Source organism: Accipiter gentilis, chromosome Z, assembly GCF_929443795.1.
Source record: "Accipiter gentilis chromosome Z, bAccGen1.1, whole genome shotgun sequence".
Lineage (NCBI taxonomy): Eukaryota > Metazoa > Chordata > Aves > Accipitriformes > Accipitridae > Astur > Astur gentilis.
Genome location: NC_064919.1, coordinates 42,074,555 through 42,101,760, shown reverse-complemented (window position 1 = coordinate 42,101,760; position 27,206 = coordinate 42,074,555). Strand labels below are relative to the sequence as shown.

The following is a 27,206-nucleotide window of genomic DNA, read 5'->3' as shown; positions in this document are numbered from 1 at the left end:
CAAGATAATGTCTGGTGATGTATCATTGGGCACCTGCAAGGGATGAGCCCCAAGTGACTGTACTGTGAGCCCAGACAATGCCCCAAGAGAAGGATCCAGAAGTCCCAAAATGGAAGTCACAGGGAGGGGCCTGGTGTCACTTCTCTTGACCGACTGGTGTCTCACATACTCCTGGAACTGGAACTGGGGCGAGAGAATATTCCAGAAGTCCAAGAACTGGGGCCAATAAATAGGGGCACGTGCAAGTAAAAAGGATCTCTCCCCTCCCTGAATACCCCTCTTGGCAGGTCCGATGCTGGATCTAGGACTGGTGATCTCTCCCCCACCCCCTTTCTTTTAAAGTTGTTAAGTGACACAAGGCCTACCTTGATTTCCCATAAAGGTGCATAGCTTAGGTAGATATAACTGTGAGAGGGCTGAAGTTTACAGAATATTTGTTCTATAGAAATCTTCCATTAAAGTTGATGTTTATGTACGGACCTTGAGTGATATCTCACCTTAATCCACACCAAGGGGATTTGCGAATCTTAGTCACTCCCCCCTCCCCACAGGTGGGACGTGACGGCACCTCAAGAAATAAGCAGTGGGGTTCAGCCGAATGTTTTTCAGGAAGGGCAATGTACTGTGGCTTTAGGATATCATCCCTCCACAGCGCTTCACTTTCTCACTTCCCGCAGCCGTGGAATTGGATATGCAAGCCCCCTGCACAGCACAAAGCTCTCCCCAGTCATTTCTTCGTCTTCTGCGGTACTGCTTGCTCAGCTCATCACTTGGGTGGCAGCAGTCAGTGGATTACAGGGGCGTATATACCCTCATTTGAAATCTTTTCACACACAGTTACACTAGGGGTGGTACCCCCTCTTGGCATCTTTGCTACAGCTCTGCTTCTGAGTCTTAACAACATGGGAGAGGTGCAGAAAGATACTCTGGGAGACTGTGAGTGTGGGGCCTTCTAAGTGAACTGAGTCAAGTCTGACACAAGAGGAAGAGCCGAGATATAGATTAACGGTCTAGTTACTATAGTGATGAAGGGGAGTATATATTGAATGTGACAGTATCCTTTTCAGCCTTGAGATAATGCGTATCTTTTCTAGAATAACAATATAATTTACAATAGGAAAAAAAAAAAAAAAGGCAAACGTGTAAACCGTGTATGCTGCTTTCTGGTATATGCATATTTATTTCACAAAGGTACATGGGAAAAAACTGCAAAATATCAAGCCTGGTAACAGAAAAAAACTGTGTAAATAGGTGTACATGAGCTGTTACATCAATGAACTAATGACTCACTAACACTAACACTGTCATTTAAGTTCTTTGGTTACTTGGCAATATGTGGAACAGAACCTGATCAGTAAGAATTGTCCTGTTTTTAAAATCACCTCCCAGTTTCTGTTTTATTTGTAAACACCTGCTGTTAGCCTGCTTTGTGACATAGCTCCCACAGAGTGCATAAAGAACTGCATTATCAATTAATTTGCCTGGCTTCATTTCCCAGCTGTACATCAGTGTCATGCTATGCATTAAAATAGCTGTCTTTGTAAATTTTCCAGCAGGAAATAAAACCAGAATGGTACTTTTTGAAGCCTAACTGAGAACCGATAATACAGACATAACAATGTTTTCACTACTGCAAAGAGAAAGCTCGCATTTCATACTGATATAAATCCCTCCTGTTGAAAATTAGGAACAGGCTCCCTGGTAATTTTTTCCTAAGAAGCTTTAAAATTTCTTTTTTTCTCAGGCCTTCAGTGTTCTCTACTGCAATGCATGTATTAATGTTATTATTTAATTCTTTTCTACTCTTGGATACTATTTCAAAGAAAGTTAACTGTTTGTTATCATACAGTATTTTTCTTCAACTTAACATGAAAAGATTGCATGTTTTAACCTCCCCTCATCATGACACTGTATAATTCTGCATTCTCCTTCTTTTTAAAAAGACTTCTCCCAGGCCTGAGACCGCGATTTAGACAGCAGAGTTGTTGTTACTGGAAGAACTACTATCCTGTGTGGAGCATTAATGCAGGCGTTAAATGTAGATCTGTCAAATGGGTTAAACCTGTATGAAGGAAGAGCTGGGAGGAGGTGTTGTAATGCTAATGCAAAATAGCTAGAGGTGACTGGCTGAGTGAGTGCCTCAGGTCCTCCTCCAGGGTAGGGTCTCACAATGATTGCCCTGCATGTGGTCTCTTATCCCTGGCTTGGGAGAGAGACTTCTGCAAAGTGAAATCTCATGTATGTACAATGCTCATTTAATCTTTGGCTGACTTGCTGATACTGCTGACAGAAGGGTGAGTCTGAGCCATCTGCAGTGGTTGCATTCTGGTGGACAACTTTGCTGTAGGATCTGATCCGAGATGGCCAACTCATTTCACATAGATTACCCAACAGCCTTCAGATAGAGCAGTGTTGGTTGTTACTGACCTGGGCTGAATTCAAACTGGCAGTTAAAGCATGAGAGGCACCATATGCCAGTATCTCCCCTGAGCCATTAGGTGACATATGGTTTCATTCTGAGAAAAATGATGCTAAACTGATCTGAAATTATGTATGCAAAGGTTAAAGGCGTCTTTTGCCATACCTCATGGGAGCCTTTTACAGATATTTATATCACAGGAATTCCACAGTGTGGAAATTATAAATCCCCTCATTCATTTAGTATGCATATTCATGTTAAACTGAATGATCAGTCATATTCTAAAAAGACTGAAGAAGGCTTCAGGCCTTACAGTTGGTTTTTTTTTGTTCTGTTTTGTGGGTTTTTTTTGGTTTGGTGGGATTTTTGGCGAGGGGGGGAGAGTGAGAGTAAAGATGGTTGCATACTTATTTGTTCCATTTTCATCTAGCTATGTTAACTTTTTACAAAAAATATGTTGATTAATTTAATTTCCATTCACAGTTGCCATGTCACCTGTCCAGAGTTCTTGTATAGGCTGGCCAACAGGACTCCTAAATCTGCCTTTGCTGCTTTTAGGTGATAGGCGAAGCTGAACTCCTGTTTCTATACTACTCCAAAGTATGTTCAGAAAAGCTTTTGAGAAAATTGTAGGAGGTGATTAGAATAAGCTATCTACAATTGAAGATCATGTTGAAATTGTAATTTCTTCCAAGCTATGGATAAAATTTAAAATACTCAATTTTCTTTTCCCATTTGAGTGAGTCCTGGTATCTAAACAATAACGCAGAGATTAGCTTGACCTAACTTACATTTCATGCAGTCCAGCAGAAAAAGAATCAGCAGACTACATTTTCTTCCCCCACCAAATTTTTAAGAAATCTACTAAAACTGAGCTTTAAGTGCATAAATGTTTAGAATAGCAAAGTGACCTCATAGCTAGGTCTTGACTAAGACTGAAAGACACTTGACTGCCAGTCTGAAAGAGAGAGTAGGGGAACAGGCCTAGGTTCATTTTCCACTGCTACTAGAGTTGCCCAGAATTTTCAGTTGGAAGGAAAAAGAATAGGGTCTGGACTCGAAAAATCTGGTCACAAATAAGTCTTCCAAGACTTTTGTCAACACCAGAGAATTACTGCTATGCTTACCCCTGATAGTTCTCACCTAAAATGCTTATGGCATAGTCTTTTCAAGTTGGAAATATGGCACGAAACCTAAAGCAGACCTGTTGCTTTCACTGAGAATTTTGTTGGAAGTGGTTTTATTCTCCTCACATTTCCTTCTTCTTAGTATGCAATATAAGTGCAGATACTACAGTGGGCATAGGAGGCACATCATTATTCTCAGACATGGCTCTACAACTGTTGCACCAAAGAAATGTTACTTCTGATGTCCCTGAACTTTTGTTGTAAATATGTCCGCAGAAGAAGAAAATATGCTTGTTAAGGAAGGGAAATTATATATGAGAGTATGCCTCAAGAGGAGGCAGAGAATGATTGAAGTTTCAGGAGAAAGCCATAGGAGAAAAGGTCTTTTATAAACCACAGAGAAGCCTGGAGCATACTCTGTGGGATCTAGAGGAAGAGATAAAACCAAGGAATAAAAAATTGTGCACTGATAGAATGGTGTAAGCTACCAGGAGAACAAAGAAGTAGTTGTGAAGAATGAAAATATAGATCAGGCACCTGTTGGAAATTAAGGTGTGACAGACTAGCCACCAATTCAGAAATTAATCCTGTCACTAACTATCTAAATCAGTCATAAGCAACACAAATGGAAAAGGTGTTTTTAGCCTTTATTGCAAACATGAGAAAATAGCATGTATTTTAGTAATTCAATTTCATATGTAATTTTTGTAAACATAGTATAAAATACTATTCAACAAAGAATTGGAGTTAGGAATTTTAGACCACTGAGCATCACTGAGTGGATTGGAATGGCTTGCCACTGGAAGAATTCTGAGGGGTGAATATATGAAATACGGTATGTGTATTATCCCCACTCAGCATGTTTTGCTTCACTTTGTTTCTGTGCTGTGTCAGTCTTCTGTTTCTTTTTCTACTCTATGCCGTCAGGTATAATTAACTGCAGTTTGGTTTTTTTGTTTTGTTTTGGGTTTTTTGTTTGTTTGTTTGTTTGTGGGTTGTTGTTTTTTTTTCCTAGAGCCGTCTACAAAAGCTCCCACTCTATATGTTTGTGTAGCTCCCTTAAGGACAACGATGAAAAGAGCTGTCAAAAAAGCTGTCACGAGCTGGGCAGGGGTCAGTGCTAATTAACAGAAGGACTCAGAAGAGGAATAGTGTGATTCTGAGATCAAGCTTGGGATGTTTGGGCAGAAAAGAGCTAGGCAACACAGTTGCTCCTAGTGTGAGAGCTCATAAAGCTGCAGAGGAGGAAGATGCAATAGTAAAGATGAGGAGATGAAGCAGACGTGTGATGATTCCAGTAGTGATGCTCTTCAGGCAGTGACGCTCCCAGCTTGCTGCTTGCTAGGTGGTCAGGAAGGAGAGAGGGCAGACAGCACAAGGATCAAGTTCAAGGCTGATTTGTAAGTTTTCCATGGGACGGCAGGGCTGTTTTATCCCAAGGTGACTGCTTTCAATAGGGAAAATTAATCATTTACATTCAGAGTCTGAAACACAGCTAAACTTTGTGAGCCTAAAGATTACATATGTCTCTGCAGAGTGCAAACCAGTATCTGATATAAAATGTACACCAGCAGTAGATACAGAGCTTAGTAATGTGACCCAGGTTTTAAGCAGGTGGTTATTCTAGTGGATCTGCTCTGATTTTTGCTATTTTATACTCCAGAGCTATAAATCTTTACCACTTTCCAGTGTTTTACCTCTTAGAGAGGTTCATTTTTTTTTAAGTTACATGCTGATCTAAATTTTAACATAATTATGAATGGAACATGAAGTGTATGCATTTTAAAGCCTTTTAACTTGATATAGTTAAACCAACACCTGGGTAATAAATGATTATTTTATGCAGGTTAACTAAGGTCTTTTTCACTTGTACATCTATTTCCAATAGGTGGCACTCCAACAATTTCTGTAAATGTTATGCTCTTTGAGTCTGTACTCTTGGAAAAGCAGAAGAGTCTGCAAATAATGAAAAATTGATTTGTAATTCTTTTATTTTAGACATCACACCAAAATCTTATGTGTTTATGAATTATATGTTCAAGGCTGTAAACTGGGGAAATAACAGGGGAGGAGGAGAGAGAAATTTGTGGAATTATTGGTTTATAAAACGTTGTGAAATGCGCTACGGGAATTTGATTTAGTATTCTCCAGTCACCTCCTGAGACTACTACAGGCCTTGCCTCCTGGCGTGGAGGCAGCTCTCCTGCCTGGGGTGCTCTGGCATTTGCTTCAACAAAGGAGTAATTCTTCTGGCCCTCAGAAGAGCTGCTGCCAGTGAGAGAAAAAGGGAAAGAATAGAGTTGAAAGAGAGACCAGATTACAGGAAGGCAACAGAAGGAACTATGAGGCTGGATTTACCTAAATTCACAATAACGGTAAGATATTCTGAGTAGGTCGATGTGCTTACTCCTAAAGCTGAGCTGACTCCAACTCCCCGCCATTCTCTGGCTGATGAATGAAGCTGGGGTGAAGTCCTGGCAACACTGAATGCAATGGCAGAGCTCCATTAAGCTGAAAGGGGCTGAGGTTTTACCTTGTGGCACTTATCCTCTATCCATCTATAGCTATTCACTTGTGATACAGAGAATAGCAGAGCTATTGGGAAAAGCCACAACTTGTTCTGAATGCTCTTTAAATCTAGTTTAGCCAAGAAAAAAAGTGCATGTTCTTCGCTTTACATGAAGCAAATTTGGTGACTCAGTGCGGTCACTCTGTGTGCCAAGCAGAGGAAGGGCATACAATTCAAAGGACTGGGGCATCTCATTCCAGAAGAGCTTGATCTGCCAAGCAGCAGCTTTATGACTGAGACCTTGTTATGCTGCTGGTATTATATGTGTTTTGCATGGATGTTTAGTTTTATTCAGTATAGTCAATCTTGCACAGTGAAACTTTGGTAAAGTGAAAAATAACGCCTTGGTGATTTCTTAGTTTATGGGTGCTATTTCAGATGTTCAGCCTGTCATTCTGGGTAACAGTTCATCCTTCCCTCTCCCTGCAAAAAGAATATTTCAAAGTAAAAGACATCTTTGAGTTAACATACAGTGTGGTAACAAACCTCTAGCTCCATTTCCTAAGGGGTACAGAAATTCCTGAAGGGTAAAACTGTTTTTTTTTTTTCCAGCTAAACTTGCTGAAAACTGGCAAGCCAAAACCAGAGGTAATATTAATTAAGAATTTTTGGCATTATGTAGATTTAGTTTCACGTTTGCAGTAAAGGACACAAGATTTGCCTTCACTGCATGTTTACCTGGAACGCAGAGAGCTTTATCCTATATTAAATACATTATCTTTAATTTTGAGGGGATAAGTGAACATCAAAACACAAACCCAATATGTAAACATGCATTGCCTTGTTGAGAAGTGCTGTTTATAAGCACATAATAAGGAACTTTTTGGAACATTAACCACATTGTAGAAAGTCTACCCTTCTGACAGCTGCTCAAATTGCTCCTTTGCCCTTCAAATCATGTTTGGTCAGAGCACTGTCTTTTTGTGTTGTCTATATTTGTGTTGATCAATCTGTCACACCAAGTTAAACAACACTACAGCTGAACTGTGCAATATACTTTATTTTTAGGTTTCTGGAAAAGGTTTGTGTCCTATGTGACAGCTATGGAGGAAAGGCATCATTATGGAGGAATCCTAATTGTAAATTGAACCACATAATTTCCTCCATCCCCAAATTAGCAGTATAAGGTAAGAGAGATTGGATTTCAAAAGCTGTGGCACTCTTCCCTCTGTTCCAGTTTACTTGTCCTTGATTCATCTGGAGAGAAAACAAGCATGTTAAAAGGCAGTATAAAGCAGATAACTTCCATGTACAAAAAAGCATCTTTCAGCCTCACAAAGGTTTGAATACTCCAGCCATTTAACACGTTGCGTTCTTGGTCATTGTCTGGTTTCATATATAAAAGCAATACAATCATACTTGTCAGGCAGAGGAGTGAATTTCTTGTTGTGCCTTCCTGGTGAAGGGTTCAATGCTTTAGCTCCTCCTTTGCCTCATTCGTTCATCCTTTTTGCTGTCCTGTGAGGGCTAAGATTTGGCTCCTTTTATAATTTACTTGTTTTAATAAATCAGAAAAGTGGTTGATTGGACTGCATAGGCTAACCCTGACTTTTCCTGAGTGCTGAGCAAAATGGTTTGCATAGGCTAGCTCTCTGTGACAGCTTCAGCTGGGGGTTTAGGACTCCAACAGATCGGCTATGGCGGATTTAGCTGCAGGAGCTTTGGATGTTACCACCCCCACCTGCCCGTTTCTCCTTACCAGCTGCAGGTTACTGCATTTCCTAGCCAGGATGACAGAATGGAAATTGCGTCTGTACTTCAGTTGTCCCAGGTCAAGGACTCACATTTCAGTGTGAAAACTTCACTCTTGGCTTACGCTAGTTCACCAAATTGTACCTGTATGTTTAGATGGGCTGGGAGCCTGGGAACCTGGGAAACAGAAAACTGGAACCAAAAATTAGATGCTGCAGTACTAAATCTGACAAAACATCTCTGTGGGAGCCCTAGAAAACACCCAAAATTGGAAATTCTGCCTTGTGTTGCACCAATAGCTCAGTTTTCAAGCCATAGAGCAGCAGCTGTTTGGGAGAGAAGAAAAACTGAATTTACCATTTAGTTTTCATTTCTTAAAAAAACCCCAGATCTATCCAGGAATTCTTACTCTTCTCTCTTCCCTTTTGCTTTGAACTCATAAAAAATCATGTAAATTTAGCTTTTAGCTTGGCTATGAATAATTCTGTGGAAACATAAGTGGGGAAAGTCCATATGCATAATTGCTAAAATATTTTTACATGTGCATATGCTGTATTTAATATTGATATTTTGTACATTACGTTTCATATATTGTATGTACAAATAATATTTTTGTTAATTATTGCTTAGCATTTTACTTTGTTCAAATGTATTTTTATTTTTTATTACAGTCTGTGCCTGCACAAAGTTAATTTTTAACAGAAAGCATATCTTGCATTTGGTTGTATTGAAGCTCGAAGCTATATGAATGTATGTGCTGTAGAAAGAAGGGTTGGGGGTTTTTAACAGATTTTTAAAAATACGCAGTTCTCAGAAATACAAGTTGACATGAAATTTTAGGATCTTTTTAGGACTTCCTCAAAAAAACAATACCGCACATGCTCTTGGAGATCTGTATTATGATATAACAAACCTTTCTTCAGGGAGTAGGTAAAATAATGTCAGTATATTACCTGGCAGTTGAGGAAAGATGCTAATTAAAGCATGGATTTGGTTACCTGAGCTTCTTTGCCTATCCCTCACTAACAAGGCAAAAGCCCCGTGAGTTTTGGGAACTGAACTATGTTGTGTTAAACCCTTTTCCCTTGTGAGAATTGCTGAGCTGCATCTCTTAATGATGCTTCCTCTCTTTGGAGACAAAGAAAAGTTAAATGTTGTCAGTACCCTCCTTCCCAGTTTCTCTTTTACCTCTGTCTGAGTAACTTCTGCTTTTACTTATTCCCTTGATGTAAATTTTTTTGAAATCTCAATTCCTTGTAAATTGGATCTCAAACTGTCTTTTGAATTTTATCTAGAGGAAACATAAAGCTACTGAGAATGACTGTTCCTCCTTGTCTCTCTCTTCATGCACTCTCAGTAACTCCATAGACAGTGAATTATTTTACTCATTTCTGTGGCACCTTGCTCTGCTAGCTGACTAAGATATTTATGTCTTGTAGTGTGACTTGAAGGTCATTAACGCTGCACTCTGAGACGCTGCCAATGAAGAGAGAATTTTTAAAAGTCAGGACTCCTCACCAGTCCCACTAATTTGATGAAGGAGGCACACTTAATTGATTGAGATTCATTATGAATTTGCTGGATTTCCTCTGCTGCTAGATGTAGTCAGAACTAGTCTCCAAGTTTTGAATCCCCCAAAAGCAAGGGCTTCCCAGTCAACCCTTAAAGCCTCGCCAAGATTACAGCCAGAAAAGGTTAGCCAAAAGGTGACTGCTCATCCTCTGGTCACATGAATCACCGAATGAAAAAGGCAGGGGGGCAACATGCCATGGCTCTGTGTTCACCCTTACCACCATAAAGCTGGAAGCAGGAAGCTATGCTCTGCATTCATTCCATCTCCGAGGGGAGCTCCCAGGGTGTCTGGGAACACTAGAGGCAGTGAAGGGATAGGGGAACCTTCTGGATGTAGCGGTAGATGTTGAAGACCATTGAATCCAAATAATTTTTTGCACATGAATTCATTACATGCACAATGAAGTTGCTTGGTGTGGGTGCAGCGTATTTAATCCCCGCGGTGAGGTGTGGCATTAGGCAATCTGAACGTGAGGATACGCTGCATACCTCTTCCCTGCTGCAGCTCCACTCCCAATTTCACTTACACGAGGTTTCACTGTGCTCACCCAAGGGGGCTTGTCCTGGGCGAGCCAGGTCTCCCTAACCCAGCAGAAGTCTCGCCCAGGAAAACCTCTGGCTAGGTGTCTGCAACCCAAGAGGATTGAATCAGCGACGTGTGGAGCCCTGCAGCCGCGGGACGGAAAAGGCAGAGTGGAGGCAAGGGCAGGCCAGGGGCAACGTGGCCTTTCTGGTAGCAGCTGGATGGTGACAGTGGCTCAGTCATGTTGTGTGACTTTGTGAGCTCAAGAGGATGAAACTAGCGCAAGCCTCTCTTCGATAAAAATAGTCCCGTAGAGTGATTTGCTTCTGGGGCAGGACATAATCATAGAATCATTTAGGTTGGAAAAGACTTTAATGAGAACTCTACCATAAATTCTGAGAAATGTTAATAATTTCTGGGCACCTGAGAAAGCAGACTTCAAAGAACATGTTCAAAATTTTTACTTAAACAGTCTTTTATTTGTGTAGAGAAATATATAAAAACTGTTCAAAGCCTTTCTTTTCTGTTTGGCTCCAGAGCACCTGTTAGTTTGCTTACTACCGTGCCCTGGCACTGTTGCCTTGACTTCAGTTTCCATCTTTCATTTCTTTCTTGCTTCTACATGCTTCCTTTTGCCATAGAGCTGCACGGGAACACCAAAGAGAAACTTTGCCTCGCATGCGCTGCCTCTGGGGTTTGTCCTGTGACTGCCCTGCTACTGCAGCTGGTTGCGTTTGGGACTGACACGAGAGCAGCCAGCAGTTCTCAAGCAGCTTCTGTCACATGTGGTTTCAGGGTGACAGGGAAGAGAAAGTCAGGCTGTGTCTAGACTCCCGCCCTCAGATCCCCGTCCCACATTGCTACTCGTAGACCTAGCAGGCTGTTGCTGCTACTCCTGATAACTGAAAGGCAGCTTTAAGTAGGTGGGGGAGGCCGTGAAAAGTGGCGTCAAAGAAGATCTGGAGGGAGCTTTGGCTCTTAGCCCTGCTAGCAGGGTGGCAGCTGCCCTGAGTTGCCAGCCCTCTTGCACGGCCTTCTTGCACAGATCTGTGTGTCTCTGTGGCACTTGGCGAAGATGGTGGAGCCGCCTCCCAGTGACACAGATACAGGGGTGTAAAACACGTCCCGCGGGAAAAGGCAAAACTTGGTTCCAGGCTGAGGGAGCAGAAGCTCAGCTTGCGGATGCTGTCATGGGGACTTGAATGCCCCTTCTTTGACCTTGCCCCTCTGACACTGCCCCCCCTCCCCCCCCCCCCCCCGAAAACAACAGAAAACCAAAACAAAAGAACAAAAATCATTCGCTCTGGAAGCAGCTTTATTTTGTGTTTAGAGCTTCCTAGAACCTGTGTGCCTGCGGCTGCTGGGGGGATGTGCTGGATCAGCGTTTTACATTTCCTAGCACGGTTTTCCCCTCTGATGTATTCCTACCAATGGCTGGCAAACATCCAGGTGAAATTGTGCAGAACACCAAATATTAAGAAACCAGGAGACAGAGGATTGTGTCTGTGTTGCCTCGAGATTGGAGATGGGGCATTACAAACCGACATTTTCCTAAACTTGAGAGATTGGAATTGCTGAAGCATTTAGGATAGTGTGTTTGCATGTACTTTTCCTTGGAACAGAAAAACTTATTTTTAACTGTAATTCCAGTCCTCCATGTGGAAGGCTTTCATTGTTTCGATTATAACTGATTAAATGCTGCTGCTAGAAAAACTATGTTTCTTGCAGGTAAAATTCACATACATGTGTTTAGCCTGCCTTACTTTTTAATTGACATGTTAATCTGGAGTAATTTGGAGCATTGGAATGCATAATTGATTGCTTTTATTTCTCTTTGTTTTCAATGATTAAAAATTAATCTTCTGAGGCAATTCTTCCAAGTACCAGTTTCTTGTTAGAAAATATATGTATGCAACTCAGGAATTGCTCTGTAGCTTAGGGGACACAGCTTGCAGCTCAAGGATACATTGTAATTACATGCCAGATCAGAGAAAATTTTGCTCAAGAAGCCTGTTACATTGACTAGAATTCATGCTAGAAGGCCATATTTTTCCCAATTCAAATTTTGCTCTTGTCTCCTGACAACATAAACAAAGCTTCTCTGTTCAAAAATCCTGCAGCCTAGCTGTGAATTCTTGTTGCCTACTTGCCAACAGAAATACCAGACTTAATCTTAAGGTGCATTGAGGATTGGCAGCCAGGAGAATTTGCACTTGGATGGGACCCTTCACAACTGAGTCCCAGAGTCTGGGATAAGAGAGTACCTGAAAGAGAAGATAGCACTGATGGAACTAGGCAGCATACCTGCTGAAATTTGCTGGCTTTTGTTGAAAACAATGGTTCAAATCTAGCAGTATTTGGGCTAGGCAGTATTATACTTTCCAAAACTAGCTTGCTGGGGGAGATGGTAGCCTTGTCATCAGGACTGGCTATTTTCCCTGGTGATTCTAGGGTATGTAATGGCAGTGTCCAAGCTAAACTATAAATATAACAGCTAATGTAGTTGAAGTTATACTTATTTTCTGCATCCTTAATCTTTGTAGTCATATATTAACTCAGTGCTGTCAAAATCCCTGCAGTAAAGCTGTGAGATACACCTGTACCTACTTTGAGATCTTATTCAGAGCTGCCTTGGAATAAAATAACTGTTTTGGTTTTGAGATAAAGAAGATATTCTTTAGTGCATCCACCAGTTAAAGCAATAAAACATCCCGTGAGACACTAGTGTTTTGTCAGAACACAGTGAAGTGTTACATATTAATTACTTTTATGTATTGCTCCTAATTATCTGTAATGGCCAAAGGTAACAAAACTGAAAATAAACAAAGCGTATGCAGAAACTGTCTTGACCAAATACATGCTACAGAATTTTGATATGGCTCCAGAGGGGCTTATTATGTGGTGAAAGTACTGAAATTTGCCTGGTGTTTAGGCATAAAACTTTTCAAACATGGCTGCACTCAGTTTGTTGACACACTCATTCCACACAATTGTCAGCCCCCTAGTACATATTATAGAGGGGTCATTAGTTCTGGGAAAATGGAGTATTTGTCATCACTGCAGCAGAAGTGTGTACATATCATAAATGGAGCCTGAAGGGATTTAGTTCCAGGTTATTAAGTGTTCATTTGAGATGGTGGATAATAACTGCTGTTTCTGATATTTTAGATTAGACTACCCTTACTGCTTGTAGGGCTTATTTTCAGTAACTGTTAGTCTTGTTAGTACAAATACGTATTTAATGATTGAGGCAGTATCAACAAAATCAGTAAACTTGTGTACTCTCCAAATGCTGCAAAGTATCAATTCATTAGTTAGCACTTTTTTAACTAAGCTCTGATAAGAACTCTGCTGCAACAATATCCAGTAATTAATGAGACAACATTGTTATTTGGAACTTTTTACATGTAAAAATGAACAGTTGTGTGGGTTTGTTCACTTATTAGAATACATATAAAAGCCCTGATACAAATCGTACAGAATAAATTTCTGTAAGAGAAGCTGCAGTGCAATCAACATCACCCTGAAAAAAATAAAATTAAGATATCAGGGAAAACACAGGTACTTTTTCAAAAGGTTTTTCTGAAATAACACTGTTGGCCACTCCAGTAATGCTGTGGTTTTTTCTTGCCTAACAATAGTGATGCAATTGTTGACTAGAATAGCACGTTAGGAGGAGAAAAATAACATTAAACTATAGCAAAATCTCTTTGAAAGCATAATTTTCTGTTACTTGCGAGTAGACAATAAAGACTAAGCTTTTTGTATCTGTGTTTTTGCAAATATGATTTCTCTATGTTAGATACTAAATCTAATAAAGTCAAGAACTTTTCACTATTAAGTCTATTGTTTGAACTGTTCCCTATGGTTGAACAGTCAAAATATATTGGGAAGTTGCAGTTCTGATCAAACAGCATGAATGTTCATGTTGTATATGCAGTGCAATCATAGTAGAAACCAAACACAAATGGGCTATTCTTTAAAGAATTGGCCAACATAGCTAAACTAAGTATTATCTTTCAGGTTTGCTACTGTCTATTTTTTCCCCTTTGATTTTTTCAGATGATTATTTTATTACTGCAGTTTGAAATTATAACTCTCCCTGATACTGCTGCTGTTTGCTATGGAAAAATAGTGACCCTGACTGTGAACCTCTAAATTCATACTACTGTGAGTAGACCCACTGAGGCTGAAAACTGGCACTGACTACCAGGTAAAGATTAGGCCAGTAGTCTCTCACATTTCAATAGTCACTAGCAGGAAATTATTACTTCATTTAAGGAATGGTGTTTGACACCAGTACAATTAATTATGGAGGCAGCACATAGCAACCTCTTGTTAAGTTTGGCTTCCCTGGTAACACAACCCCTTTTCAACCAGTTTTTCAGATTGTCATTTGGGGGGGCTGGAATTTTCCCTGCTTTATGTTCATCTTAGCTTGAAACATGTTTAAAGCTCTGGCCACTAAATAACACACAGATAAACACACATAGCTGAAATAGATGGGGAATAGGAGAAATAAGTATATTTTTGTATTGTCAGTTCTGACTACTGAATTTTTTGTGTGCAGTTTTGTCTCAAATGCATAACACCATGGATAACTCCTGTCTTTCTCTGTAAGAAGTGAGTAGTACAGTAATGCTTAATTCATGAAGGGAAGCGTCCTCAGGAAGTATAAGATTTTCTAGAGCTACTCTTTGTTTCATCTTCATTTATCTGCAGATGCCCTTTTCAATCCACGAGTATTTTTTATGTGATTTACTATTCCTTATTCACACTGTGGCAGCGAAGCCCCAGTCAAGTGCTGTTTAATAGACAAGGTAGAGAACAGCATCCCTCAGGACACAGTCAGTTTGTAATTAGGAGGAACACTTGGGCTAGGAAATTGGTAATTATCCTCATATACCTATAATTTAACTGTAGAACTGAACCACACATAGCCGTTTCATGGTTCCAGAAGCCAGATCTATGCTAAGTTTTATGGCAGTGTGGGTAGAATCGGTTCCAACACAGGCAGCTCTAGCAGGTCAGTTGACCAAGCCGTGCATAGTTATGCATGCTAGCACATCTGCATGACTGTATAATTAAATTATCATTCCTGAGCTCAGTTGTTGTACCTGCTGAAGTCCTCCTTTAGACCTACATGAAACGTATTAATGTGCTTTGACCCCATCTCTATTGTTCTGGTTGAGTTATACTCATCTACATTAGCAAATGACTCAGCACATTACCAGCAGCTCAGTAGATCAAAGTGGCTTCTGCTGCCATCCCTACATTAGACTAACCATGGTTCAGGGTTTACGTCAAACTCAATCTAATTTGGTTAGTTGGACCAAATCTCCTCACCATGCAGGTGTCAAAACTGTCTGAAGAGCTAGTGCTTGTCTCAGATCCTTAGAGGCTAGAGTCCTTTGCTGTGACTTGGAGCATGGCTTCTGGTCTGGTTTAGTTTCCTCTGAAAGAAATCTGGTTTGCATGCCTTAAATTTGCTCTGTGATCCAAACCAGTGTGTGGTAAGTGCAGGCAATCAAGGGTTTCACTTAAAAAAGGCTCTCCTGTGCTGAATTTAACTGCTAATACAAGTGTAGCAGCTGGCAGGTGTTGAGTTGCTGCTTAAACATGTCCAGTCTGTAACTGATTGTGTGAGTGCTTCTGGATGGTGTCTGAATGAAGTCAGACTGCAGCTCAATGTAGTTTATATTCACTCTTTTGACTGCCTTGATTTGAGTAAGCCAGACTTCAACAACTGGCCACAGCTCAGTGACAGTTGAAGCAAGCAACTCTTGCTGTCTCTCAAGCATTAGTCACTGGTTCCTGGATCAGGGGCAGCACTTAAGAATAACCATGTGAATGAATGTAGTATGTGCTCACATTATCTGCCATGCACATAAAATTTGGCCATGCTAAGTGGGCGTTCTGCAGCTGATATCAGTATGCCAGCTTAAGTGCATTACCTCATAGATATGATCCACACCTATTACATCATATATCATACAGTTAAAGTCCCATGACCAAAACCACTAGTCTCTGACCCATCCCGTAAAATTTTAGTTGTTCTTCTGTGCCTTAGGCAAGTGCTGAACTGGCTTATATGCTGATGTAAGACATGGTAACCTCTTGCTAGTGCAGGCTCAGGGTGGTACTGGTTATGCAGACTAACTGATACTCAATTCAAATTCTTTTTCTATTAGGCAAATTAATAAACTCCAAGGAAAAAAGTATCTGGGTAATTAATTTTTCTTCTCAAATAGCTAGTCCAACTTTCTTGATATAGCTATTGTAATCTAAATTTTTGTTTAAATTTTTTTTTTTTTCCATTGGAAAGAGGGAGGTACTAGGGACTAGGGATGAAAAAAATGCTGTGTTCAGCTGAAGGGGGCCTTCTCTCCCACCAGCTTATGCTTACTGGATATCCTGTTTTATCAATGGAGGCTGTGTACATGAATGAGGCAGATGTTTTTAATATAACAACTCAACTTGAAGTGACTTTTGCTTGCTTGCTTTTTTCATGAAAGCCAGGTTTGGCATTTTCAGGCATGTCTGAAATGCCGAAAATAGGCTAAAATTTCACCAATCCAGTAACTAAAGCAAAAGGACAAAATGCTATCCTGTCACCTTACTGTCTGCCTTCAGCTTTGCAGTTTGCACGCTGCATATCTGGCTACATCTGGCTCCTAGACTTTATTATTTCTAGTACTTGATTCCTTTCTCAGTCTGATTGTATGTGCAGCAGCAGTGAAAAGTGGATGAACATCCACATTTGGGAACAGAAAGCATTTGGCATTCAATAACATGGAGGTGTGAGGATACTGCTGTCTGTAAAGTATGTGTTAGAATAGGTAAGCATGACTAATGCATCTGCACATGAGCAACTCACAAAGGGCTGGTTTTGACTAAGAGTGGTAGGATTTTAGTCTTTCACACTTGTGATATACACACTCTGTGCTACAGTGGATATATCAGAAACCCACTCACGACTGAAACGGGTTCCACGTACTTCCGAAGATAAACAATTCCTGCAATACTCCTCCGGCGTGTAGTCAATGTGATGTTGCCTGCTTGTAGTGGAAGTGATTCACACATACCTCGACCTCCTCAGAGCTCCTGATGGAAAAGCTACTGTGTGGGGACCTAAGCTGGTTTTCGGGTACTCTCTGGGGAGTGCTGAAAATTGCTGTGTGTGGATCACATCTACTTGTGTGGTCTTTTTCCTATATCTTATGTAACTGCATAAACAGCTATACTGTCATAAGAGTGTTCCTAATAATTAAAAGCATTGACATTAAATGTAAAAGAACAGTAAATGCTTGTTGGGCCAGCTTTTCTTGGATCTTCTTCTCTTGTCACACTGGCATAGAGGAGGGGTAAGCTGCACTGATGTCGGTGACATTACAACACCATAAAGCAATAGTTAAGCTAGCAAATCTAGTAGACCTTGTTTTCAGAAGTGGGGAATCTGGCATTTCTCCATTTCAGTAGGCCCTGTCTGTGTCCTTTAGCTACACTACAGAACAGTGAACTATGTTTTTTATGTAAGTAGCAGCAGGTTCAGGTCCTGTTTGATCTTCTTCAGCAGAGATAATGTTTAACTTCCGTGGCAGCAAAAGAACTTTTTAGATAATAGTGGGAAATAAACAAACACAGAAGAAAGAGACCATTCTGCAAAGGCAAAAGCAACTACAACTTTATTATTTTTTAGCATTGCTTTTCTAATAGGAAAAAAACCCACTGGAAGAAACAATTGCTTTTTGGGTTGGGTTATATGAAAAGAGACTGATTCGACATTCCCTTCAGTTTTGAATAACCAAGGAACAATTTATAAGTTTTTAATTGTTTTAATCCTTTGTGGAATAGCAACATTTTTGTGATAACATGTTTTTTAATGTGGGAGAATGTCACTACATAACAGTGTGAACATTCTGTAAAACTGTGTTTTTTTTAATGAAATGCTGTTTTAAAAGGATAAAAAAAGCATTTCTGTCAGGTCAAAATGGTTTAATTTTTGTTTTATTTTGAAATTTATCGAATGTATTCCTGTCCACTTCTTCAGTATAAACAAAGATGCAAAGTAACATTCCATCTGGCTCAATATTGTTAGAGAAAAATAGTTGTTTAGACTTGCATATCAAAGAACTTAATTGAAGAGATAACAAGTAAATGTTTTAATCCAAAACATATTTAGATACACAGACATATAGGTAAACAGAACACACTATTAATACCCTGCGTTTAGTTATTCCTCCCTTCACCTGACCTAGAAGATGAAATGCAACAAGTGTTTGGATTAGTGCACACCAGGTATGGCACGTGATATCTTGCAAAGCATTCCTGTGCTGTTATGATGAACTGATTCACTGCCTTCTATTTCAAACTGTCCTTCATACTCACTTGCTCTGACATTTCTCAGACGGGTTCATAATAAACTCAGTAGTCTTTTTCTTACCTACCCCATGAAAGTCAAAATCCTTTCCTCTGTTCATTTAATGATTAAGATCTGTAAATTTTCTTATATGTTGATCAGAAAAGCTCATTCTTTTTTTTTCCTGATTCCACTGAAGAATATATTTCTCCTTCTGTCCAGCTGATCAGACTAATCCTTAACTCCCTTCACTGTGGCTCATCAAGACAGGCAGAACAGCTTGTATCTGCATTAAGCCCTGTAAATGGAGCTCTGTAAATGGAAATGTGCAGTTTTGCATGCAGCCGTTTGAATGTATTATTCCTATTAATCAAGCCATCCTCTTTCCTAGAAATATGTTGTCACTGGGAAATGCAGAGTTACATAAGAAAGTCCTGCTGCATCACAGTAATAATATATCATGGAGAATTAAAGGTGTCTGCTTCTCAACTATCCCTTTGCATATATTTTTTCTGAGATTACCTACTGTGACCTTATTCTTGCACTAAATTTCAGTAGGACTTTATTAGTAGCTCTAGTAAGTAATCTGGAAAAGGGCCAGATTCTGATCTTTTGCTTGTTCAGCAGTGTAACTGCTGGTTTATACGTGCATGCAGAAGGTCAGAGTCAGGCCCACAGATTTCTGTGTTTTCCCAGTAACTTTAAGCAACAGTTTTATCTGGCGAGGGAAGAGTCTCGATGGGCAGCAGCGTCATCTGTTCTTTCTGCGTTTTTGCGTGTGCCTGGACCTGCCTTGCTCGGCCTTCCAGCCGCAGAGTCCATTCGTGGCGGAGTCTGCAAAGAGAGGACAAGTGCTTAACAAGTACTGAGCCAAATCCTTCAAATGTATCCAGGGCTCTTCAGTGGAATCTCTCTTTCATCACCATAGCACTTGTCCCATATTTATTTACCATCTACACATCTCTGTAGCTTGCTAGATTGGGAAGGCAGGGGAGAAAGGGATAGTGCTGATGCTATCAGTGGTTGACATTGCTGGATTCCTAATGAGTCAAACAACTGCTGAAATACTGTCAGTGTGAAGAGCTCTGGTTTTTCCTCTGGGGTATTCTCAAAGCCACACAGAAGTGGCTAACCAGTAAGGTCATTCAATGTGTAGATTAAAACTACAATTACAACCCCTGACCCCCCAAGTTTACTGTAAAATGCTGTGGAGAACAGCAAGCACAACGTTAAATATGTCCATTTTGGTTTACTCTGAAGTAAAAAAAAATAAAAATAAAGTAACCATTTTGTACCCTAAATCTCTGCAGACCTTGTATGCGTTTAATGAAAGGAATTGATGTCACATATGAGAGGAGCCACATAGCTTCAAGATGCAAGTATAGTACAGACAGTAGAAGAGATCATTAGGGACCACTGCAAGATATTTTTGGCTGGGTCATTTTCCAAAGAAAATGGTGTTATGAAACACCTGGCCCAGCAATGCTATAGGATTAGATATCATATGGTAATGCCAAATGCATCATGGAATACATGGTTTTTTATATTACATTTGGTGTGTTAAAAAGAAGAGCAGCCAATGATTTAATCTGAGAATAACTTAGCAGTAGCTGTTTCACATGGGTGCTTGTGCTGGTTTGGCTTCTGAGTTTGATTTCAGATTGTGTTTTAAAATTCTCTCTGGTCTACCCTGTCTTGGCTTCACTATTCTCTCGTGTGTATAGTTAAGCCTCAAAAAAATTGGTGCAATTAGTTAGTAAAAATTTGCCATTGAAAGCACTGGTGTTCCTTGTCAACTAGTGTCCTGGGTGTCACAGAGGGAGCACTTGCCTATACTTAGAGCCATCTAATTCTCCCAAGTGCCACTTACATGAGGTAGCGGACCTGTAGATTTTGTAATGACAGTGTCTATTACCTCCTGAAAGTATATTTTTTTTCAAATTAGAGAACACTTTGTGAACAACTTGGGCTTTGGTCAAGTGACCTTAAAGGAACTTGCTTGGGTCTGTTTCACTTGTGAGCAGTCAGTTAAGACATACTGAATATGTAAGTTAAGACATATTCGAAGTTCTTTTCCTGCAATTCTTTTCTATTCAGCAAAGAACTTATAAAAGCTTTTAGCATTTTTAACTTTGTGAAGTTACAAAACTTATCTACACCCCTAATTGCAATTGGTTTGCAGTGTCTTCTTGTGGTAGTTTTTTGTGAAGCTAGAGTGGCAAAGGTTTCCAGTGCAGCTGAACACTTTCCTGGGTTTTATTACACATTTTCTCTCCGCCACCTTGGTGATTTGGGAATATTACTGACTAGCCGGAGTAGGATACTGGGAGCAGGATTCTACATCTGACTCTGCTGGGACACAAGGCCTGCCCAGGTCTTGATTTCCTCATCTTTGAAATGACAATAAAGGGTACACCCTCCTTGGGCATGAGGGTTAGATTACCTGGAACTTTTTTAAAAGAAACAGCGCTTTACCAGCACATTACAGCTTGTTGGAGTCAAACTAATTTATGTGAATGATCTAGTTTTGAGGAAAGTGTGCAAGAAAACCTTTGTCAACTTCAGGAGGAAAGCCCATCAGAAAAACACAAGAGGCACAAGTATTTCTTATTCTCTTTCTCCATCTGATATTAGTCAGGGGATTCACTTAATGTGGGGGAGACCCTGGTTCAAACTCCTGAGGTGCAATAGGGTGAGCAAGTACTTGAAGCAGTCTACCACACTTGTGCAGAATATCTATACCAGAGTCACAGAGCTTTCTAGGTGGTGCCTGTTGTTTTACACTGTTATGGAAAAGAAAAAATAATATTTGAATAGCCTTATTTTTTATCTGTTGTATATCAGGAATGCTTATGAAATGTGTTTCATGGGGCAGGAAAATCTTACTGTACTGTTTCTACCTTTTGGCTTATATGATGCAAAGGGCTGTTGAAGATGATAAAAATGCTATGGTTTTGTTTATGCTACACATTAAATGAGTAGTTTGCCTATGTCTTTAATGTAATACTATTTTATTTTTCTGTGTAGCTGTACCAGTTCCAGGTAAAAATCCTGATACTTTCTGTCTGTCACAAGCCATAGTGCCAAAGTGCTTTATTTTTATGTGGCTACACTCCAAGGCCTTTGAAGAATGCTCATGAGGTTCAGGAGAGAGAGGTGTCTGAGTTTCCATGCAGAAGAGCCATGGAAATATGAGACAAGCAGCTGTGAGAGGAAAAGTGCCAAAGATCCAGAACACAATCTGTGCTATGAATAAAGCAGTACAATAACGGGTTACCTTATTTTAAAGCACGTGATGACATGCCTTGCTGTCTTGTGCAAAAGAAAAAAATACCACTTACTTGTTCAGGGCGCTTTTACTTAACCTAGATTCTTCACCTTCTCGTTGCTTAGTTTGCTCTTGGATGACTTTTTCCCAGAAGTTCTTCAGCCCTTCTGCATCATGACCACCCATCTTGTAGTGTCTAAAGTTGGTATGCTTGCTCATTTTCTGAAAAGCAATTTGGAGGTCAGAGCAGTCAGGGGCCTAACCTGAGGCAGATACTGTGTTGCTTAGCCTCTTGTAATTTCTTTCTCTTGAAGTGCTATTAAAGTATGTCACCTGAAAAGAATAGTTAACTGATGCTTACTCTGCCTTGAAGCAAAATATAAGGCATTGAAACAGGCCTTGGGTGATAGTTAAATTGTATACCTACATTTTTGTTGGTGAGTAATGACTATGCGTGGCACAGTTCACTGAAATATTGTGGAGGCCTCAGTATGTGTGGGATTTTAAGTGGTTTTGGAAGAACTTGGTAAAAATACTCTTAGATATAATGCCATTGTCACTGAAGTTCAGATGAGATGTTGTGAAGGTGTTGTGTTCCCTTCCCCTGTAGTTGTAAAAGGGATCATAGATGGTTATCCAAGGGAAATACATTGCTCTTAAATGATTCCTTTTACTACTCCAAATGATATCAAGCACAAAATATGCAGGCAAATTATGAATCTAAAGTTAAAGCACACAGAGTGCAAAGCCCTGGGGAGCTTGTTATGGCCTTGTTCTTTAATTTATCAAAATTCAGTCTTAAATACTGTTAAAAGTAGGGCTTGTTAAAATATAGAGATGAGTTCCAATAAATGAGAAAAAGGACAAAAATGAGGTGAATATCTCATTGCTAAATGTATAGTATTCAAACATGTGGGGTTTTAAAATTCTCAGCATGTCTGAGGCGCTTGCTGGTATTACCAGATATGCATTGGTTATCAGATCTAAATGGTACTTTGAAAAATCAAGTTCTGTTGTTTATTCCCAAAGGAAATAATCAGAAAAATTTCATCATGTACTATATTTGTTGCTGGCCAAATACTGCTTTGCTATGACATTAAATAAGGTACCAACAACCTGTTATACTTCTGCGCCAACTGTGAAGCAGGATTTCCTGTGTCAGTCTCCTCCGCTAAGCCCTTCCAGCAAGTGGAAGGATGCAAGAAAGAAAAAAAACACCAAACCCATATGCCTGAGTTTTCTACGACTAGATCAGCACATAATTTCAGTTCCTATGAAATCCCTTTGTTTCCTTGTGTTCATCTATATTCTTTTGCCAACTTTTGCCAACTGACCACTCTGGAATGCTGATGAAATAATGCCACATAGACCCCGATATATACTTGTGAGTCTGCTTCATAGACAATGTTATACTTTATGAGCTATCTTTGATAAATACTATGAAGACTATGCTAATGTAGGCCAATCTGAGGAAACCTTTCATTTGTGCAATGCTCTAAGTGGAAGATCAGAGAAAAAGAAAAGGACAGTCAGATGCAACACAGTGAAGGCAGACTTGTGTAAGGTCTTCCTATCAAATACTGTATTTTAAACTCCTGCAGCTTTAAAAGGGCACCTAAGTAAGATCTTGGCATCTTCCTAGATTAAATATTTTAGATTTGGCATCATTTTCACAAACCTGGTTTTTAGAAAGATCAGTAATAACAAATAATTTTGCCAAACTTGGTGCCAAGTCTGATTGGACTGAAAAACATGCTTAACAAAAAGAAAAATCTCTGCCACTTCCAGATGCAGTATTTTTTCACAGACAAGTCCAATTGCTTAAAGACCATCACAGTCCAACTGGACAAGTAAGTGTGAACTGGTTAGTCCATGTAATATAATCACTTAAGGAACAGAGTATCAGACATGCTTGAGTGGTTAGGATACTGGTCCTCTTCACAGCAAGGTCAGCAGGAGCTGCAATATTACCAAAACAATCAGATATTTTCCTCTGAGGCAAACAGCAGTTTTCTGCTGTTTCTCTTGCTGTGGATCGGGGATGCTGTAGCGGTAGCACAGCAGGATACAGCAGGAGTTGTTACTTCAGTGTGGGTACAGCAGTTCTACTACCACCTTTTGCTAAATGTGCTTTGTTTATCAATGTGGTCTAAATGGGAATATGGGTAATCTTTTGATGATCTTTTGTCTCACTCTGATGTCATAAAATAACAGTATTATTTAAGGCTTCATCCTGCAAAAATTTATGCATGTCACGGACACACTGGAACATGCCCTATCTGTACCTTAATTCTATAGGCTTTCAGCAGTGTTAGAACAAATGCTCTGGTAACAGCTTGTTACAGTGAGTGATGGAATATGATTATTTTATCATTCCTAGACCAGCAGGTCACCTGGGTCTTTGCACCATTTAAAGGCTCTTCTATCAGTCGCAGCTGCCCACTTGACACTCTTCAGATAATTATCCTGTTGCCTCAGAAGCCAACTGCATGCTGCTGACAAACTGTCTGAGTAGGTTTGCCCTCGAAACCCTATTATACTTTGCCTCATGTAAGAGTCTTCCATAACACATTAACCTTTCATTAGAGATTAAGTTTTTGTGATTATTAAACTTCTAGTAGATGTCATTATTAAACTTTTAGTAGATGTTCTTCAAGTGGTACAAAGAGGGCCTCCAGTCTTTATCTGAGGTCTAAATTGGTTAGATTTTTTGGGGGTGCATGAGGATTTTGGCTGCCTTAAATCTTGGCTGCTCCACTTAGAGGAACAAGCTGTGGCCAAACAGGTACCCCAAAGATGGAGGTACTTCTGCAAATGTTAGTCTGGTATGTCTCTGGGACTTTTTGCAAGCCAAGAACATTTGACTTGATAATAGTTCCTAGGAATGTCAGTGACAGTGAATATTACATGTGGTCCTTGCTAAGACAGATTCTTGATGTAAGATACTTGAAGATGGTGCTGTCTGGCATTATTAGGCAGCATCTCTCATACTATGATGTGTGAAAGCATCCTGTCTTTGAGTCTGGCATCACAACATCCATGTATAGAGATTAGAGTTCATGTATACTGTGTAGTACCTTCTTTTTTTCTAATTGAAAGGTTCTACTCAGGAGCTTGGTTTGGATTTCTGAGTAATTATCTAGGTTTGTTTTCTTCGTGTCAAACACTAGAAAACATCTTTTGTTGTTGACTGATTTTCTGCTTTCTTTTTTAGATGTCCCAATAACATAAACTGGAGTTACACTGACAATTGGACTTAATTCTGGTGAACTTGTTCTTGATTCCTTCAATCACATACCCCAGGGTTCAGAAACTAGCAGGAGAGGTAGATTTTTTTCTGTAAGTAAAAAACCACACATTCTTAGAGTGACTCCACCAGTTCTGCGTGGGTGGAAAGTGAGCAAGGAAAAGAGGTTCTTTATCATCTTTATTTTCATTTTGGATAGCCAGGTATTATTCCAGAGAAATTAAAGGAAAGTCAAGGAAGAGTCTTTCTGGCTACTAAGGGGAGGTTGTTTTAACATGTTTTCTCACTGATATGAAAGTAAAATAAGAAACAACACTTCCATAGGTTCAGAATGTTTCATTCAGGAGACTTGAATCAGTGTAAGTATGGTTTATGAACTGAAAATTTATGTTGTGAAACTTTCTGCAGTACATTTCCTATCACAGACTACTAAAATGTGCATAACACTGGTGAAAGGCAGAGTCCTTTATTAAATCTTCAACTAATGGATGGTTAAGGATGGACTATTTTTATATGGGTTGTGCAGTCCTACCTGCCCATTTGAAGTATAGTTGGCTGCTTTTTTGGGGAGCCAAGCTGATAAAATAAAATTTATATAAAGGTAAAACTAGATCTTGGCTAATGTGGCTTAATGTATTTGGTAGCTCTGAAACTCAGCTGTCAGAATTATGTGTATGTGTGTATGAAAGAGTTTTTTATGGCATTTGTCATTTATGGGAATTAATCTATGTGTTAACAAATTATTAATTTATAAAGAATGTCCATAAGAAGAAGCAATAGTAAATAAAAGTAATGACACTGTAAAGGAAAAATCTTCTGCATTTATAATAAAACCATAAATCACATGGCCATGCATCAATCTGTAAGACAGCCAATCACTCATGGAACACAGATAGCATCTACATACAATACATTGGTTTAAACTCTTTAGGTTGCTGTCCCAGAGCATGTTTACAGGGGGTTGAAAGTGTGAATGATGAATAGTTTTCCCTCAACAGATCTCTCCAGTGAAAGGGAGAAGAAATTTTGCTTCTAGCTGGAAGTTATTATATGCACAACTTTTACTCACTGACACAAAATTAATACAGAAACAGCCAGTGGTACAACCTTCTGTCTTTTAATCTGATCTGCAGGCTGAATGTGCTTTGGAAAGGTGTTAAATTAGTATGTTTCCAAATGCCCTGGTCTTAGCCCTTTCCTGGTCTGCACATTTTGAATTACTGTGATCTCAGACAACCTCCACTGAGGTACAAAAAGGAGTATGAACAAATATCTAATACAAAGAATTTCTCTTATACCCACTTTGTAATTGTATTTCTACTTTGGACTCTTGCCAGAAAAATTCTGGAGTCAGAAACGGCTCTTAATGTTTTGAACAAAAGTGCTATTTTTAGTAACCTTTATCTAAAACAAACAAGCAAAAGAAGAACATCTTGTCTGAAACTTTGGGAGGCATTTTTTACACCTTTTCAATATTTCTATTTAATACATGTCTTGAGCTAGCCATTGTCTTCAAAATTCCGGATTTTATATATAGAGAAAATACTTGTGCATACAATGAGATTCTCTGAAAATCTTTTACTTTTTAATGAGAAGTATTTTAATGCATTCAGTAAAGCTGTTAACCAAACATGTTCAGTTGGTTTGTCTAATAAAAAGAAACCAACCTTTTTCTTTTTTTCCTTATTGGAAAATATTGTAGCCAGCAAGATAAAATAACGTTTGAACTTTTCTAAATTTTATTTAAAAAATATTTGCTGAAAGAAAAAAATCTTCAACAAGAATGATTGGGGGTTTATATCTTAAAAAAAAATGTTTCTTTTCTAAAAGGTGGGGATAGGGCTAATTTTAAAACTTTTAATGAATTTGAGGATTCAGCCAATTTTAATGTTGAACATGAACATGTTTCTGAAAGAATTTCCACAGTCACTTCAGAGTTTTTTGAAGACCATTGTAAACAATGGAAAGATTATCTTTGACTTCAACTGGACTCAGTCCCTCGGGTCATATCATGACCATGAGCTATTTTATCTTTGTCAGGCCACTAATTAGTGTCCTATTCCTTTTGCCCTTCACTGGGTTTTGTCTGCCTAAGCATAGAACATTTTCTAGCATCATAGAATTATTACATTACAGTATACAGGTTGAAAGCCTGTTTATGGTGTTTTTAAAAAGAAAAAAATAAGCTTTTTGTTCTAAAAAGTTTTAAATTATGTTCATAGAATGAATCATTAGGATGAATATCCCCTTACATATTCATTTTGTGGTGGTTTTCCTTTCAGATGAAGTATGTGTAGTAGTACTAGAAGTTCTAGTAATACCAAAACCAGACATAGGACCAAATAACAGGTTAATAATTGAAGTTAAGATTAGAGTAAAACAAAATAGAGGCAGGATATCTCTGATGTATATCACAAATCAGACAGTATG

At 39.3% G+C, this 27,206-nt stretch overlaps 1 protein-coding gene across 1 annotated transcript; it reads right to left on the bottom strand.

The window, feature by feature from the left end:
- Positions 1-18,962: 18,962 nt before the first annotated feature.
- LOC126036133 (protein FAM240B-like) lies at positions 18,963-21,748 on the bottom strand. The gene is made up of 2 exons (XM_049795523.1): positions 21,603-21,748; positions 18,963-19,095 (listed from the first exon to the last, which is right to left on the bottom strand). Exons 1-2 carry the CDS (start codon positions 21,746-21,748, stop codon positions 18,963-18,965), a joined length of 279 nt encoding a protein of 92 aa, XP_049651480.1.
- Positions 21,749-27,206: the final 5,458 nt, after the last annotated feature.